Source organism: Lissotriton helveticus, chromosome 4_1 (genome assembly GCF_964261635.1).
Source record: "Lissotriton helveticus chromosome 4_1, aLisHel1.1, whole genome shotgun sequence".
NCBI classification, from domain to species: domain Eukaryota; kingdom Metazoa; phylum Chordata; class Amphibia; order Caudata; family Salamandridae; genus Lissotriton; species Lissotriton helveticus.
In genome coordinates, this window is record NC_136063.1 from 2,050,678,376 (window position 1) to 2,050,694,104 (window position 15,729).

General features: G+C 44.1%; 1 protein-coding gene across 1 annotated transcript in view; it reads right to left on the bottom strand.

The window, feature by feature from the left end:
- CUL4B (cullin 4B) overlaps positions 1-15,312 on the bottom strand; it is a 945,370-nt gene extending 930,058 nt beyond the window's left edge. The window contains exons 1-2 of the mRNA XM_078688736.1: positions 15,194-15,312; positions 14,438-14,830 (exon numbers count right to left, since the gene is read on the bottom strand). Of these exons, the coding sequence (XP_078544862.1) occupies positions 14,438-14,830; positions 15,194-15,221 (421 nt within the window). The 5' untranslated portion in view covers positions 15,222-15,312. The remainder of the gene's footprint in view (positions 1-14,437; positions 14,831-15,193) is intronic.
- Positions 15,313-15,729: the final 417 nt, after the last annotated feature.

Sequence of the window (15,729 nt, forward strand, 5' to 3'; positions counted from 1 at the left end):
TGTGTGGTGGTGTGTGTGGTGTTGTGTGTGTGTGTGTGGTGTTGTGTGTGGTGTGTGTGGTGTTGTGTGTGTGTGTGTGTGGTGTTGTGTGTGGTGTGTGTGTGTGTGAGGTGGTGTGTGTGGTGTGTGTGGTGGTGTGTGTGTGTGGGGGCGGGGGGGTATTGTGTGTGTGTGTGTGTGGTGTTGTGTGTGGTGTTGTGTGTGGTGTTGTGTGTGGTGTTGTGTGTGGTGTTGTGTGTGGTGTTGTGTGTGGTGTTGTGTGTGGTGTTGTGTGTGGTGTTGTGTGTGGTGTTGTGTGTGGTGTTGTGTGTGGTGTTGTGTGTGGTGTTGTGTGTGTGGTGTTGTGTGTGTGTGGTGTTGTGTGTGTGGTGGTGTGTGTGGTGGTGTGTGTGGTGGTGTGTGTGGTGGTGTGTGTGGTGGTGTGTGTGGTGTTGTGTGTGGTGTTGTGTGTGGTGTTGTGTGTGGTGTTGTGTGTGTGGTGTTGTGTGTGTGTGTGTGTGTGTGGTGTTGTGTGTGTGTGTGGGGGGGGGGGTGTTGTGTGTGTGGTGTTGTGTGTGGTGTTGTGTTGTGTGTGGTGTGGTGTTGTGTGTGTGGTGTTGTGTGTGTGTGTGTGGTGTTGTGTGTGTGGTGTGTGTGTGGTGTTGTGTGTGTGGTGTTGTGTGTGTGGTGTGTGTGGTGTTGTGTGTGGTGTTGTGTGTGTGGTGTGTGTGTGGTGTGTGGTGTGTGTGTGGTGTTGTGTGGTGTGGTGTGGTGTGGTGTGTGTGGTGTTGTGTGGTGTGGTGTGTGTGTGGTGTTGTGTTGTGTGGGTGTGGTGTGGTGTGTGTGGTGTTGTGTGGTGTGGTGTGTGTGTGTGGTGGTGTGTGTGGTGGTGTGTGTGGTGGTGTGTGTGGTGGTGTGTGTGGTGGTGTGTGTGGTGTTGTGTGTGGTGTGTGTGTGGTGTTGTGTGTGGTGTGTGTGGTGTGTGTGTGTGGTGTGTGGTGGTGTGTGTGGTGGTGTGTGTGGTGGTGTGTGTGGTGGTGTTGTGTGTGTGTGTGTGGTGGTGTGTGTGGTGGTGTGTGTGGTGGTGTGTGTGGTGGTGTGTGTGGTGGTGTGTGTGGTGGTGTGTGTGGTGGTGTGTGTGGTGGTGTGTGTGGTGGTGTGTGTGGTGGTGTGTGTGGTGTTGTGTGTGGTGTTGTGTGTGGTGTTGTGTGTGGTGTTGTGTGTTGTGTGTGGTGTTGTGTGTGGTGTTGTGTGTGTGGTGTTGTGTGTGTGGTGTTGTGTGTGTGGTGTTGTGTGTGGTGTTGTGTGTGGTGTTGTGTGTGTGGTGTTGTGTGTGGTGTTGTGTGTGTGGTGTTGTGTGTGTGTGTGGTGTTGTGTGTGTGGTGTTGTGTGTGTGTGGTGTTGTGTGTGTGTGGTGTTGTGTGTGTGTGGTGTTGTGTGTGTGTGGTGTTGTGTGTGTGTGGTGTTGTGTGTGTGTGGTGTTGTGTGTGTGTGGTGTTGTGTGTGTGTGGTGTTGTGTGTGTGGTGTTGTGTGTGTGTTTGAACGGAAATGCTGAATCAGAAGAAAAGGGCAACATGGCAAAAGGGTGCCAAAGAGAAGAATGAGCTTTGATGCCCTACTCATTGAGTGTATGTGCGCCTAATCCCAATAAGTAGTGCTACAAAAAGGGATGTAAGCTGAAAGGTGGGAAGGGCACCTGGGAGGTATGATATTATAATGAGGGGTGATGTAAAGAGGGCCAAAGGAGGGAACAGTGAGGCAAACTAATGAGACAGTCTGGTGGGCACAGGAAAGAGGAGGGGCTAAAGAATGAAAAAAAGTCTATACCGATTTAGAAGCCATTCTAGGGAAAGACTAATAATTACGACGGAATCCACAACGAGGCACATCATTAATGAGGTAGAAGGATTACACATTTAGCAAAATGTGACATAATGAGGCAGAACCATCCCACAATGAGGCTAAAATAGGCACAAATCGAAAGGAGGCTCTGGAGGCCGTTCGTGTGAGACAGAGAGAGGTAGAGGGTGGAACAAAAAGACACAAAGATGTAAAAGAGACAACAACTCCGGTCTACCGTTCAATTCTACTTCAGCTAATGCATAACACAAATACATACACTTGATTTGCTTGTTGCAAACTGACGGAAAGATTGATCACGGTGGCAGTGACGATATTAAGGGGTCAAAGCCATCAAATACAAGGTATTCCATTTCAGATCACGATTGACTGACTGTCTTTCCCTCTTGATGAACATGTGAGTAGGAAAGCAGGCAGCAATATTACTTTTGTCTGGCCAAGAATTCCATGGAGCATACTGAAACTAATAATTAAGCTTTTTAAATTACAAAACCTTTTAGTAACATATTACATTTCTAACTGGTCACTCGACTATAGTGAGCTCTATAAAAATATGGCGGACCTGATGAAGGCGTTTCACGCAGAAATACGTGTTGATATTATTGCAATACACCACAGTAAAAAAGAATTGGATGAACAGAATTGTATCATGTCTAAAAAGGAAAATATGAAACTTATAAAATGAATACGGTCTATAGTTGTACAATATCAATGTATATATTAATAGCGATATTGAGACAGTACAAAGACCCTTTTAGTCAACAGGAAAAACGTATGAAGAGGAGTGTTTGATTGGAGGAATGAGTGAGCATGTGGTATGTGTGTGAGAGGATGAGTTTGTTTGTTTTTTAATACATATAAATATAATTTCTGTTTCTCAAGAGACTTATGTTTGAAACATTCGGGATGTAATGCCCGATTATAGGGATGTACAAATGTCTTACATACAAAATATATCAAGTATTTTGCCTAATCATGTGTTGAAAGAATAAAAGGAAACAAAGTCACTCCGAGCCGTACGTCTGTATGTATATTTTTGAGATGTATTATCAGAAGAAAAATTGAATCTGGGTTGTTGTTTCTATGGATATTTGTCCATGCCCCTGTAACCCCAACCTACCAGGGGGTCATTCCTTATTTAAGCATTAAAAGGCAGTTTTATGCATGAACATTTGCTACAGATGTAAGTTTTACAAACAATTATTTGTGGTATTCCAGCAGAGGGAGAACTGAGATGGGGCAGCAAAAGCAAAGTAAACATCGAAAACACAATAAGACACACCTCTTTCAATGTTCAACAAATCATCTGTTTTTACCAGATTTTACCCTGTGCTAACCCATAATGAGTTTTAATGTTTTCATGCCTTTAAATAATACATTACGAGCCAGTTGCCAGTCTTTTAAATCCCTGCAAAACCTCTGTATAAAGAGCACGTTACACAGTATACCATTGTTTTTGCTTCCAAAATAGATAGTGGGTAGCTTTTTTATTCTGACAAGTATAAATAAACTTAACGTTAAGCTTATTCGTGGTCGATTGAAGTTAACATCAGATGTGCCAGGAAGCAAAATTGCATTGTAATGGAGGGTGCAGGCCAAGGAGACCACAGAAGAGAACTACTTAAAAAACAAGACTGTTATTAGCCTTAGCATTTTGAATAGCACTCTGACATCATATCAGAATGTATCACTTTCTGCACTGTGGTGAACAGAACCAGTTACCCTCCTTAAGGGTGTATTGACCAATGGGTTCACTCGGCATGTGAAAAACAAGTGATGATCTTAACTCTTTATTGAAAAAAAGCAGACATACTTTTCATTAATGACAGTTACCAGCTTAGATTAGTGTACCTGCAGGAACGATCTATACTGAAAAATGTGCTCATTACATGTTTATCACAATCAACTTTTACGTCAGAAAGTGCTACAAGAATAAAGACAAGCAAGGTTTAAAACCAGACACTTAGCAGTAGACTATTGCTGTATCCCTGCGAACAGCCTCAACGTTATCTCCCAGTTACTAAGACAAAAAGAATAATTAGTATTTGCCAATTCCAATGAGCACTTCCAACATCAGTGCAGAGAACTTCACAGAATATGGTTTTGCAAACACCTGTTTAAGATCTCTGATTAGAAGCAATTCCGTAAAACTTGTATTATGTATGTATTTGTGTAGCATAAACAGAAATAATGACTGCAAGATACCTTACGGGGTCAAAATAATTGATAGAGACGAAAATGAGAGATAAACATTTAATTGGATGGGAAACAGAGTTCTGGGAGCAGAAATTAATATTTACTTTGTCATCATTTAATCTTTAAAGAGATGAACATTCACCTCGTTTTAAGTTGGACAGACCGAGAGAAAGAAAAATATCACGTTTATTTGGATCGTAGTCAGGTTAACCAAAATGTATCTGACATACAGCAACTTCTTATGTACAGTAGATCAAGGACTAAAAACAATGAAAATACGCATATGTAATTCTACACAGGAATTATAAATATATAACGACCTACTAAAAATTACTCATAAAATACATTTATCAAACACCCAAATACTGGCGAAATAAGCAGTTCTTCTTAATGTAAACCATTCCTGCCCCCCTATTGATTTCACTTGCTTACATCTTCTAAAAATCTTCCAAAATTCTTACAATTGTATTAGAAATGTCTAAAAACCACATGTAATACAATAGCTTTATATACTGCAGCATAACATTTAAAAAATAATTACAATTAAAATATGCATACTGGAACATTTAGCATTTAACCCACACTCACAGAAATGTTCTGCATCCATCAATCCCCACATCACAGGGAGGAAGAGAAGCCAGGATTTAACCCCACTCAAAACTTTAAAATCTCTGTAGGCCAGATTGGGTTTGAAATTTCTAAGCGATACAGAAAGTGTGTTGTTTCCTGCCAAGAATTTAGTGAATTTTAGTAAGTGCAGAGCCGAGCTTTTCGTATTGAAGCAACTCAAATCCTTATCTCTGGACTTCGTAGCGGCTTTTTCCATCAGCTTAGTTTTTACTGTAATTTAGATACCTCACTACTGAAATTATCTAGATTGAACGAGGAGGCCACATCCTTTAACCAATATCTCGTATCTCTTCCCCTCCGCAATTCACTATAGAAGATTTCATTCATGCAAAATTGGGAAATCTATTTAACATGCTTGCAATCTCAGCCAAAATCGAAATGTGATAATAGTGGAAATATGATTCCACAAGGTTAAGCCAAGTTCTAAACGAAAGGCCTGTAAACCGGACGATGGTGGAAGGCCTAAAAGATTTTGTAAGCATCTTCCTTCCATTTTATTCCAGTCATGCCTCGCAACTAGACTTAGGACCTCTGTGCCTAACAACAATTGAGTAGATACTATAATTTTGAAGGCTGCAATCACCAGGGAGGAGGAAGGGCAGCAGAATTCTCTGACAAACTCCTTCAAACCTCCCAGAAGTACATGCTCCAACTTTTAAGCAGTTTAAATGAGCGTTCCAATGCAAGTTATGTGAAAACGTCATTCCCAGAAATGTGTATGTAAAGGTTCCTCAGCTCAGTTTTTGTCACCCTTTATTATGAAATAATTTGCCTTGCAATAATTATTAGAGACGTCCAACATTCCTACAGAGACCCACCTGGGTCACATATAGGACAACACAGACATCAGCATATAATAGACAAGGTATATGGCAACCACTCATCCTTGGGGGGGGGGGGGGGTGATGACATGCTTAAACAAGCGGGGAGATCGGCCAAGTACAGTGCAATTGGCATAGGGACCAGAACACAATCCTGCAGGAGGTCATTATTTATACTGATATTCCTTCAGAGAGATCATTTAAAATCTAGCTCCGCTCTGTTCCCAATTTCCATGATATAGTTATTTCAGTATTGTAAGAGGACACTTAGGCATACCCATCCCGGCCATTTTTTGCCAAGTATGTTCCTATTAACCAGATTAATAGCGGAACAAAAGACTACGAAACAGCAGAACAAGTTCCCTCTTGTTTCAATTGCTTTTTGGCCCAAAGACTAAAGCAGTGATCAATAGAAGAATGTTTGCCCTTAAATCAACCTTGCTCGATAGTGATTAAGGTGTTATCCTCAGTACAATTCTTTAAATACAGGAGTATCTGTTTGGCATATAACTTTGTCCCAGCATCAATTAACCCGATCTTGCAATAGTTTGGGGGGTTAAATGCGTCACTTTTTTAAATAAATTGGTTTAATAATTTACACATTTAATAATGACTCCCAACTCTCTGAGTATTTCCTTTTCTTCAAGAAGCTAACAAAGGAAATATGCAAAAAGCTGGCCGATCAATCGTGATTTAAGTTGAGTACTATTGCTGGAATATTGTCCACATCTGCAGCTCTAGTAAGATTTATACCAGTTATTGTCTTTATCTTATTGCAGACAGAAATGTATAATATAGCAAATCCTCATCCGGGCCCACCCAGTCTCCAAATACTACCTTGCTTTTTACTGAATACAGCTTCAGTCGATAGTCAATCCAGGCTTCTTCCAAGATTTTGAAATTCAGAGGTTTTTTTTACTTTTATTCCCTCCTTCCTGCACCGGCTCCCACAATGTATCCATGTCTTTTGACGCTACTACAGACAACATCCTATCTCAAATTGTTCTGTGATACTTCCCCTCCTTTTCCTTAATTAATTTACCACACTCTGCTTGTATTTTATGAATACTGGCTTCCCTTTCAGGATTTATTCCTGCCCCCCACCCCCTTTAAATTCCATTGCTTTCCTTAATTGTTTCTGTTTTTTACATTTTGACATTCAGAACCAAAGCAGCCCATGCATGATGTCATTTGGTATGTTTTTGCTGGAATTGTGCCTTACTCTGTAATGAAACCACCAGGAATCCAAATTGTAACCCCATGTATAGGGCCAGTAATCAATTCCTTCGACTGGCAGAATCTTAAAATTGTTAAAAAGTTCATAGAGCCATATCTGAATAAAGACAGCCACGGACCCTTGCAAATTGTTCATTGGGAAAATTTTACTGGCTTGCATATCGCCTGGAGATCTCCCATTTAAACAGATAAAACCCAATTTGGCTAGAACCTGTTGAATCGTATTAGCCACTTTCCACACTACACAACTAGGAAATTGTACAGACTGTATATTGGAGGTTTCCGGGCATATCTGCCAGATCTATTTCAGGACTTGCAGGATGTAAGCGCATTTAAAAATCACCCATGATCGGGCATGAATGGCACACAGATGAGAGATACAGTCATGGAACCATGGAACCTATTCTTTATTTTGTTGCTTGAGAGCCCAATCACATATACATTTACTACCAATACTAGATCATAATTAACAGTATTGGGATCAAGATATAATAGAGTTGCTAACAGCCATTCACATTTTGTTTATACACTTGTGATTTGTTTGACAATTTTTGTAGAAACCAATGTCAATAGGCCTCCCGTCAGACGTCAGGAGTCTTTAAATTGGGCCTCCCAGAGAATTCCCCCTGCAGAAAGGGACAAGGCAGGGATGTCCTCTATCCTTGATTTTATTTGCTCTGGGCCGTTGGTGCGTGGATCCGTCAAAACCCACTAATATGGGTTATCCCAATAGGTGATGAGTGTGAAGACCGTATATCCCTATATGCGGAAGATATCCTGCTATATGTACAGCATCTGTGACATTCAGTAGACAGAATTCTGCAAATATTTCGCATTTTTGGCGATTTCGCTGGCTATCGCATTAATTGAGAGAAGTCCTTACTGTTCCCGTTGGCAGGGGGCGTCCCGCAATTAACCTCCAGATGCGGAGTACCTGTGGAGTTAGCGGGGTTCAAGTATCTGGGGATACAAATAACGAGAAATCCGCAAAGTTTTTATGACAAGAACCTGTTGGCCCAGCTGACCAGATTTCGTCGGGATGCCCAGAGAAGGAAGGTACTGCCGCTGAACTTGATGGGCCGAGCGGCACAATTCAAAATGATTACACTCCCACTGCAGATGTATGCCTTGCAGAATGCCCTATACTGGATTCCGATGCAATTCTTCCACTTAATAGAGGAGGAACTGCACTCCTTGCTGTGGAATGGAGAGGCATCACGAATAGTGCTCCCTAAACTGCAAAAGGTCCTATGATGGGGAATGGCGATCCCAGATGTGAAATGATACTATTGGGAATCTCAGCTGGTCGTGGTCAATGTCTGGGCGTTTGGTGATCGGATGTAGCTGGCATATGGCGTAGACAGATTGAATATGGGAAACCGGGGTATGGCACCCTGCTTTACAGTAAAAAGGGACACATGGACCTGCCGACACAAAGTGACCAAAATATGGTAGGATGGGGTGAAATAACTGGTCTAGAAAGACAGACTAACAGAGAGGACCCCCCTGTGGACAGGGGACCAACTTGCGGAGGTGAGCAAGGTAAGGGGCTTTACCAAATGGGAACTACTGGGGCTGGAAAAATTTCGAGATATCTGGAGAGGCCGGGCCTTCGTGACATTTCAGGTTCCTCCAACAAGAATGTGAGATGGGCCCGGGAGAGTGACTGCACTACCTGCAGCTGAGCCACTCGTAATGGAGACACATCAAGGAAGGGGGAAAACTGGCGGAAGCGTACCCTCTAAAGGACAGACTGTTGACAGATCCCCTAGTAAAGCAGGCTCTCTAAATATGTATAAAAACAAATGAATAATGCACCGTACTCCATGGGATCATTGCGATCCGCGTGGATGTGGACATAGGCACAAAGGGGGGTTCAGTTTGGGTGGAGGCCCTCTACAGCCCTCGGGAAGTTGCCATAAGCTCTTGTTTCCGCTTAATTCAACTGAAGGTCCTACATAGAGTATACTGTTCCCGGGGACTGTTGCACCGACTAGGCAAGGCAGACTCGGCACTATGCCATAGAGGGTGCGGCGGAGGGCACATTCTATCATCTTATTTGGGAGTGTCAAGAAACTATTAGGGCAGAGTCAGAGACACTATGTCGCAGGTAACTGGGCTGACTATCCCTATGAAGCCATAAAGGTTCCTACTATGGATAACTGGGCAAGAGGACTGGCCTAGATACACCAAAATATGGCTGGCGCTGGTTGGTGTGGTCACGGCTAAGCGTAACTTGACCAGGTGCTGGGTGGCAAGGGAACTCCCACAAGTAAGGGTCTGGCAGACGGACATGGACTGGTGCTGGCTAGCAGACTGTACAATATACCAAAGTAGGGGATGTCCTAAAAAAATGGGGGAAAATCTGGGCTCCATGGTGGGGTTTCTGGGGGATGTGAGCGGAGTAAGATATCTGTAAGGTAATACAAAGTCAAATTTGCTTTATTCGAGGTAAAACTCATAAAACCACAATAAAACCTTTTAAAACGTTTTAAAACATTTTGGTTTTGTACTAAAACAGGTTTACAAACTCCAGTAAAATTCCATATTCAAAGCATTTTCACAAACGAATTAAAAACATCAAAAGAATCTGTAAAATCACATTCATAGTAAAAATTTCCTTCTAATCGCCCAAGCCCACCCAAGAAATTTTGCAGCCGCAACTGAAATGACCGGCAAGGTGCTAGTGCAAATTATTCTTAGTGCAACCTTGTTATCCCTTGTGCCTAGCCTTTTGCACATTGCTTTTAGCCAAACACGACGGGGGTTGAATAAGCCCTACAGATAAAGAGAATGTGAGCAATGGTTTCTACAACATTTTTACAGGCCGGGCAAACACAAGAATTGGCTTCAGCCCATCTGCCCGATAATCTTACTGGGAGTGACCCTACTCTAAGCTGGAAATAGAGTTTCCGGTCCCCAGGCTTTGTGATCTCGTCCCAATAGGGCTCCAACCTGGGAAGGGCTTTCACTTCCAGATATCTACCCTCCATAGATGAAGGGGCGGCGTCATTCCATTTCTGGTAAGCAACCATTTCCCAGTACCTAGCTTTTAGATCTTCTTTAGAGGGGAACTGGGCTAGCTCGGGATTCTCCCATAGTCCCTTCAAGCCCATTTTAGATAAAACTTTAAACAGTTCTTTTAGCCAGTTTATCTTACGAAATGTATCTGTTTTAATTACGTCTAAAAAACCCTGGGCGTATTGCGCTAGCTCCGGCGTGGCCCAGATGCGACGCCAGTATAATATTGGTCTCAATCTGGCCATGTCCGAAACTGCTTTCTTGCCCAGTTCATAGCACAGTGGTGTCGTTGGAGTGCTCTTAGGGACGCCAATAAGATTACGCAAGAATTTATTTTCAACAAGTGTAAGTGACCCTAAGTTGTCATAGCCCCATATTTCGGCACCGTAGAGAGCCGAACTGATTGCTTTTGCCTCATACACTTGGAGTACTGGCTGGATCGGCTTTGTCAGGGATTTTCTGTGCTCCACAGCTATGGATCCTGTGTTTTGGCGGAATTTGAGAGCCGCCATTTCTATATGTTTTCTCCAGTTAGCTCCCTTTGCTATGTGGATGCCCAAATAGACAAAATCCGATACCTTTCCCACTTTTTCACCCTCCATAAAAAGATTCCCTTTAAAGCTATGGTGCGGGTTAAAAGCCATTAAGTTTGTCTTGGTAACGTTGTCTTCTAGCCCACGGTCAGTGCAAAATCCCTCAAAAATCTTTAGGGCTCGCTGCAGTCCACTGGGGGTTTTAGAGACGATGAGCGTGTCGTCCGCAAATAATAAGATCGGGATCTTCACTCCAGCTAGTGACGGGGCATCTACATCTCCTGTCAGTATACGTTCAACCACCCCATTGATGTACAAAGAGAAGAGCGTGGGTGCCATAGCGCACCCTTGGCGCACACCACGCTCGACAGGAAAATCGTTGGTAACTTGCCCATGTCCCCCCCACTGGATTTTGGCATGGTTTCCCTCGTGCAGTCTCATTACAAGGGATAAAATTTCCAGTGGCATACCCATCTGACTTAAGACTTCCCACAGCTTTGACCGAGGTACCAGGTCAAATGCAGCTCGCAGATCTATGAATGCAGCATAAAGGCTGCCTTTTCCGAGCAGGACCGTCTTCCAATGTAGTAAAGTAAAACAGAATGTCTGGTCTATAGTACTGGTTAACCTGCGGAAGCCTGCTTGGAACGGGGACAGGATTTTCTCTAAGGTCAATTTCCCTATCACCTTTTGAACTGTGTCTATTAGGCTAATAGGCCTATAATTCCCGGGCAGGGCTTTATCGCCCTTCTTGTAAACGGGAATTATAACAGCCCCTTGCCAGGACTTCGGGACCGGAGCCCCTAGCGCCACTGCGTTGGCCATCTTCATTATATAACTCCCCCATCAGGCTTTGTCATAGAGGAAGACATCAGCAGGGACCCCGTCGGGTCCGGGTGCCTTCCCCCGTGAAATAGAGTGGAGGGTCACCTCTACGTCTCTCACATTAAAGGGAGGGGCTGTATGAAAGATAATGGCTGGGGCATCTCCAGACTTGTCCTCAGGCCGGCAAGAATATTGTGGGCCAAAGTATTCTATCCAGCTACTCTGGGTTACATAGTTAGTTGGTGGTTCCGGATAACATCCAGACCCCACTTAACTATGTTCCAGAAAAGTCTGGAATCCTTCGCCACACTGGCACTTTTTAGGTCTTGCCAGTGTTGCTCATCCCATTGCTTTTTAGCCCTCAGAATACAGATCTTATACTCCAGCCTTGCTTCCCTGACAGCAGACAGATCTCTTTTCTTAATAGCGAGACCTATAAGAGATCTTGCTGACCTACAGGCCTCGTTGTACCAACCCTTCCTTTTGGGCCTCTTATTGTTGTCTACTGGGTTGGGTGCTACCCTGTAGAAATGTCCCTTTACGTATTCAAAGAAGTTGTCATGCAGCTTTGTAACTTCTTTCAAGTGATTAGCAATCTTGAATCCAGCCCCCAGCCTAACGTCCACTGCCTTAGTAGTTTTATCTAATTCCTCACTGATGGCCTCGAGCACTTCCCTTTTAATCATAACTTGGGCCCATCTTACCCGTCTCATATTATTTGAGGGGACGATCTCCCCGAGGGCCTCCACACAATCGTTAAGCCCCTGTGAATCTCCTCCCCACAAGGAATATGTGATACATAAGGGATTATGGTCACTCTCCAGCCTATCCCCAACCTTCATATCCTTGATCAGGTGCCAGATACCCATACTACAGACAGCATAGTCAATCCTGCTCTGTGCGCGACCGTTATCAAAAGTGAATGCTCCATGAGCATCACTCACCGTTCTTCCATTGAGTGCTCTGAGCCCTCTTTCGCAACACAAAGCATTGAACTGTAGTATGCTGTCTGACCATTTCTTTACTGGTTCATGGTCCAGCTTAGGAATCCCCCACTGGGATTCCTCCTCCTCCCCTACATGCCAGTCGTCTACTTTGAGGGGCTCAAAGGTCATATTTAGGTCCCCTGCCACTAGTATATTATTCTCGACTGGCTGGGTGTCAATCAACTGATCTAGAGCAACCAGTACCTTGGACTTCCTGCCTCCTGTCCCTCTAGCATACAAATTGTAAATATCCAAGGAACTCCCTTCTTCGGTCATGATCCTTATCAGCTGAATGTCGGTACTGCCGGTCGGGAGCTCTAGCACCCTAGCAAAGGTAATACCTTATCAAACAACAAAAAGAAAATATTGTAAACAACTGGTCAAAAATCACCTTTGTAATCTGTATCACTAATGTAATGCTACTTTTTTGCGTTATTGCAATAAAAAGTTTTTTTTTAATAAATTGGTCCTCGCACAGTTTTGTAGGAAACCATTAAAAGTAAGCGTGGACCCAGATAGCCAAGTCTCTTGTTCATAAATTCTAGTATTTTCTTGTCACATTTTGTTCCAACAGTATTTTCCATCAACCAACCTAGACCATGTATCCATGAAATCTTCCCAAGGCTTTCTAAGGTAGAGTACGTTTGAACAGCCCTGGGGATACCATAAACCCAACTGAGAGCAAAGAACTCATTGCAAACACAAAACTTGATAACTTTTTTTTTTAAATCAAAAAGATTGTTAAATGGGTCATATGTAATGGTCTGCTATATACAGTATCTAAAATAATATTCACAGCCCCAATGATAAAAGATAACCCAAGAACTCTGTTATAATTCCATCCAGTAAAGTATTATAATATGGCTCCAGGTCTTCAACATCCACCACAACAATACATGCATGATTGCAGTACAATTTGTTCTTTATGAACAAATATCCAAACTGAGGCACTTTTCCACACCCCACTACAGAAACGAGGTTATAGCTTATCTTTCCAAAGATTATTTCATAAAGAGCAATGCGCTGCGAGGTCAATGTCAGCAGTATCTTGAAAGTACTGCCATGGCCACTGATCCAGTTTTATAAAAGATGCAATAGTATGGAGGTTATCTTAATCTTCCGGTTTGAGATGGTCCAATGGGCCTTGAGCCTTGTGTGAGTAAAGATGCGAGATACCGATATGGTCAGTGAATCTACTTCAGATGTCTGTCAAGCTTAAATGCCACCGCGGTTTCAACAATTGGTAAGATAATACAATCTTATGTGCTAGCTACCACCAACACATAACGTGCACACAAATACAATTAACTTATGTTTGCATTAAATGACAATGTATAGCTTTCCACTACTTAAGGGTAAGAGGGTGGAGTGGTGTGGCTCACTGGTTAGAGGCGGCAGACCCGGAAGTAGAGGACGGCCCGGGACCAGGGTTCAATTCCCAACGCGGCAGGGTCGTGGACCAGGGTCAGCGGACTCGATAATTCTCGCCTCGGTGCCTACTCTAACCAGGGATCACACTCGGCAACTCTGGGCATTAGCTTGCCTCATCTCCACAACGGCCCCCCACAAACGCCGGGGATGCCTGGTTTCACCTTGGAGATACCCAGTAGGGATCATCTCACAGGGAAAGCCAGGACGGGTTCCCCAGCGGTCTATAGCGCAGAGATACTCCTTCGGGAGTCGATTCTAGCGCTTTAGAAACCCACAATTAATTAATTAATGGGAATGTCTGCGCGGGTGGAATGTAGGATTGCGTCAACAGAGTAGTTTGTCTCCATTTCCCATTAAACTCAAGAAAACATTATACAAAGTGCTAATAATCAGTCACCACTCCACATTCACTCAAATAAAACCACACCGTGCTTCAAATTATCTTCGAGCCTTCAAGTTTAAATGAGGCGCGCTCCTTCTGCTGCACAAGCACCGTAGAAGGTGTAAACACATTAACAGTTGACCACTGTAGGTAGAATATGTATGGTTTTTCACCCTTTGTTACATGTTGCTTATGTAAAGTAATAAGTTAATTAAGCGATTGATAAAATGTATTTTAAATTAATTATGTGCGAAGTAACATAAGAGAAAATGTTATAGAATGGTATTATAAAAATCCCCACTTCATTTGTATTATAATTACATTCTGATCAAACCACACGGCACGTCTGCCAGTGCAGATTTGTAATGCAAGTACTTGTTAGTGATGAGTTGTTTTCACAGGCTGAAGTCATGAAAGGCGTGTGGTCGAGTTGTCAAGGTTTGCGTTTATCACCTACTGAAACCTCAGCACTGCTGTGTACCTGCCACCCTTCAAAAGTGAGTGACCGGCAATCCACCTGTTGGGAGCAGTCTTACCTTTGAAGTTCTTTATCACCAGCTTCTTGGCAGATCCAGGCTTGCTGCTGGCGAAGCTGGAGACCGTAGCGGACTTGGTGAGGCCATTGGCATGGTGCCCGCCGGGGGACAGGAGAAGGCTCTTGCTCTTCAGCTGCTGGGCGGCGCATGAAGAGGAGGCGACAGACGGCTCTTCTGCCATTTTCACATCGAGTCCGATAAAGTCCAGCGAATCCTCAAAGCGTAGCCGCTTCTGGATGTGGTTGGCCTGGGGACCGGAGGATCCGGTGTGTCGCGGAGACGAGATGGGATCGCACTCTTCCTTGTCACTATTGTTGTTGAGCTTCCTCTTCTTAGAGGCGCCGCTGGCCTCAGGCCGGACCTCCGGTACTGGGGGGTGCGGGGTAGAGAGACCTGTGGGAAACATGAACACACACAGAGATAACCAGCCTACTCAGCGTAAGGTGGGCCCGTGGGGGCCAAGGCAGCCTACTGTGTCTAGTTCACTTATCCCCCCATAACATCAGTCATTACAATTACACCCTGCCACTGCCTGCACTCAACCAGCTCCCCTCTGCTGCAGGACCCTTGTTATTGTCAATAGAGACTCAAAGATGGCTACGTTTCCGGTTGCAATGCATTATGGGAGCGGTGTTAGACAACTCCTGATGCCGGGTGAACAGATTGGCTTGTATCACCATCCCCTGTATAAGACAGATGGTCTGTGACTACAACATATGTACTGTGTGAGCAGGCATTAGTGGTGCCGTCACCCACCGGAAGTGCTCTGGCCCGGTTCTTTCATAATGCTCCTCGCCGCCCCCCTCCTCCTCCGCCTCCCTGTAGCAAGCACGGCGGCTCTGGACTCCCTGTGACTCGCTCTATGCGACGTTACATTCTGATTGGCTGGCGCCGTTTATAACGTCATCATGCGTGTTTGGTAGCGATGGTATCGCTTCAATTGCCCGCCCCTGCCCTCCTCATGTTATCCGCGTGCTAACTAGCATTTGTTGAACGATAGTTAGAGGGAGGACCCTGCCGATAGAAGGGGCGGGGCTAACTGCACGCAGGTTTGGGAGAAGGGCGGAGCCATGTCTGCTGAGATGGCACGCGCCAGCGGGTTGTCACAGGCGGATATATTTGGATTCTGCGCTGGTGCGAAGGGGGAGTGGTGAGGACCATTCTTTCTTTGTAGCCAATGGTTGTAACCATAGCAGAGGCGTGGCGCCTAGTGTACCTGCCCACCTTAGTCTGCTCTTCAATGGTCAGTTGCTTGTGTTGGAAAGTTTTTTTTTATTTTTTTATTTATGCAA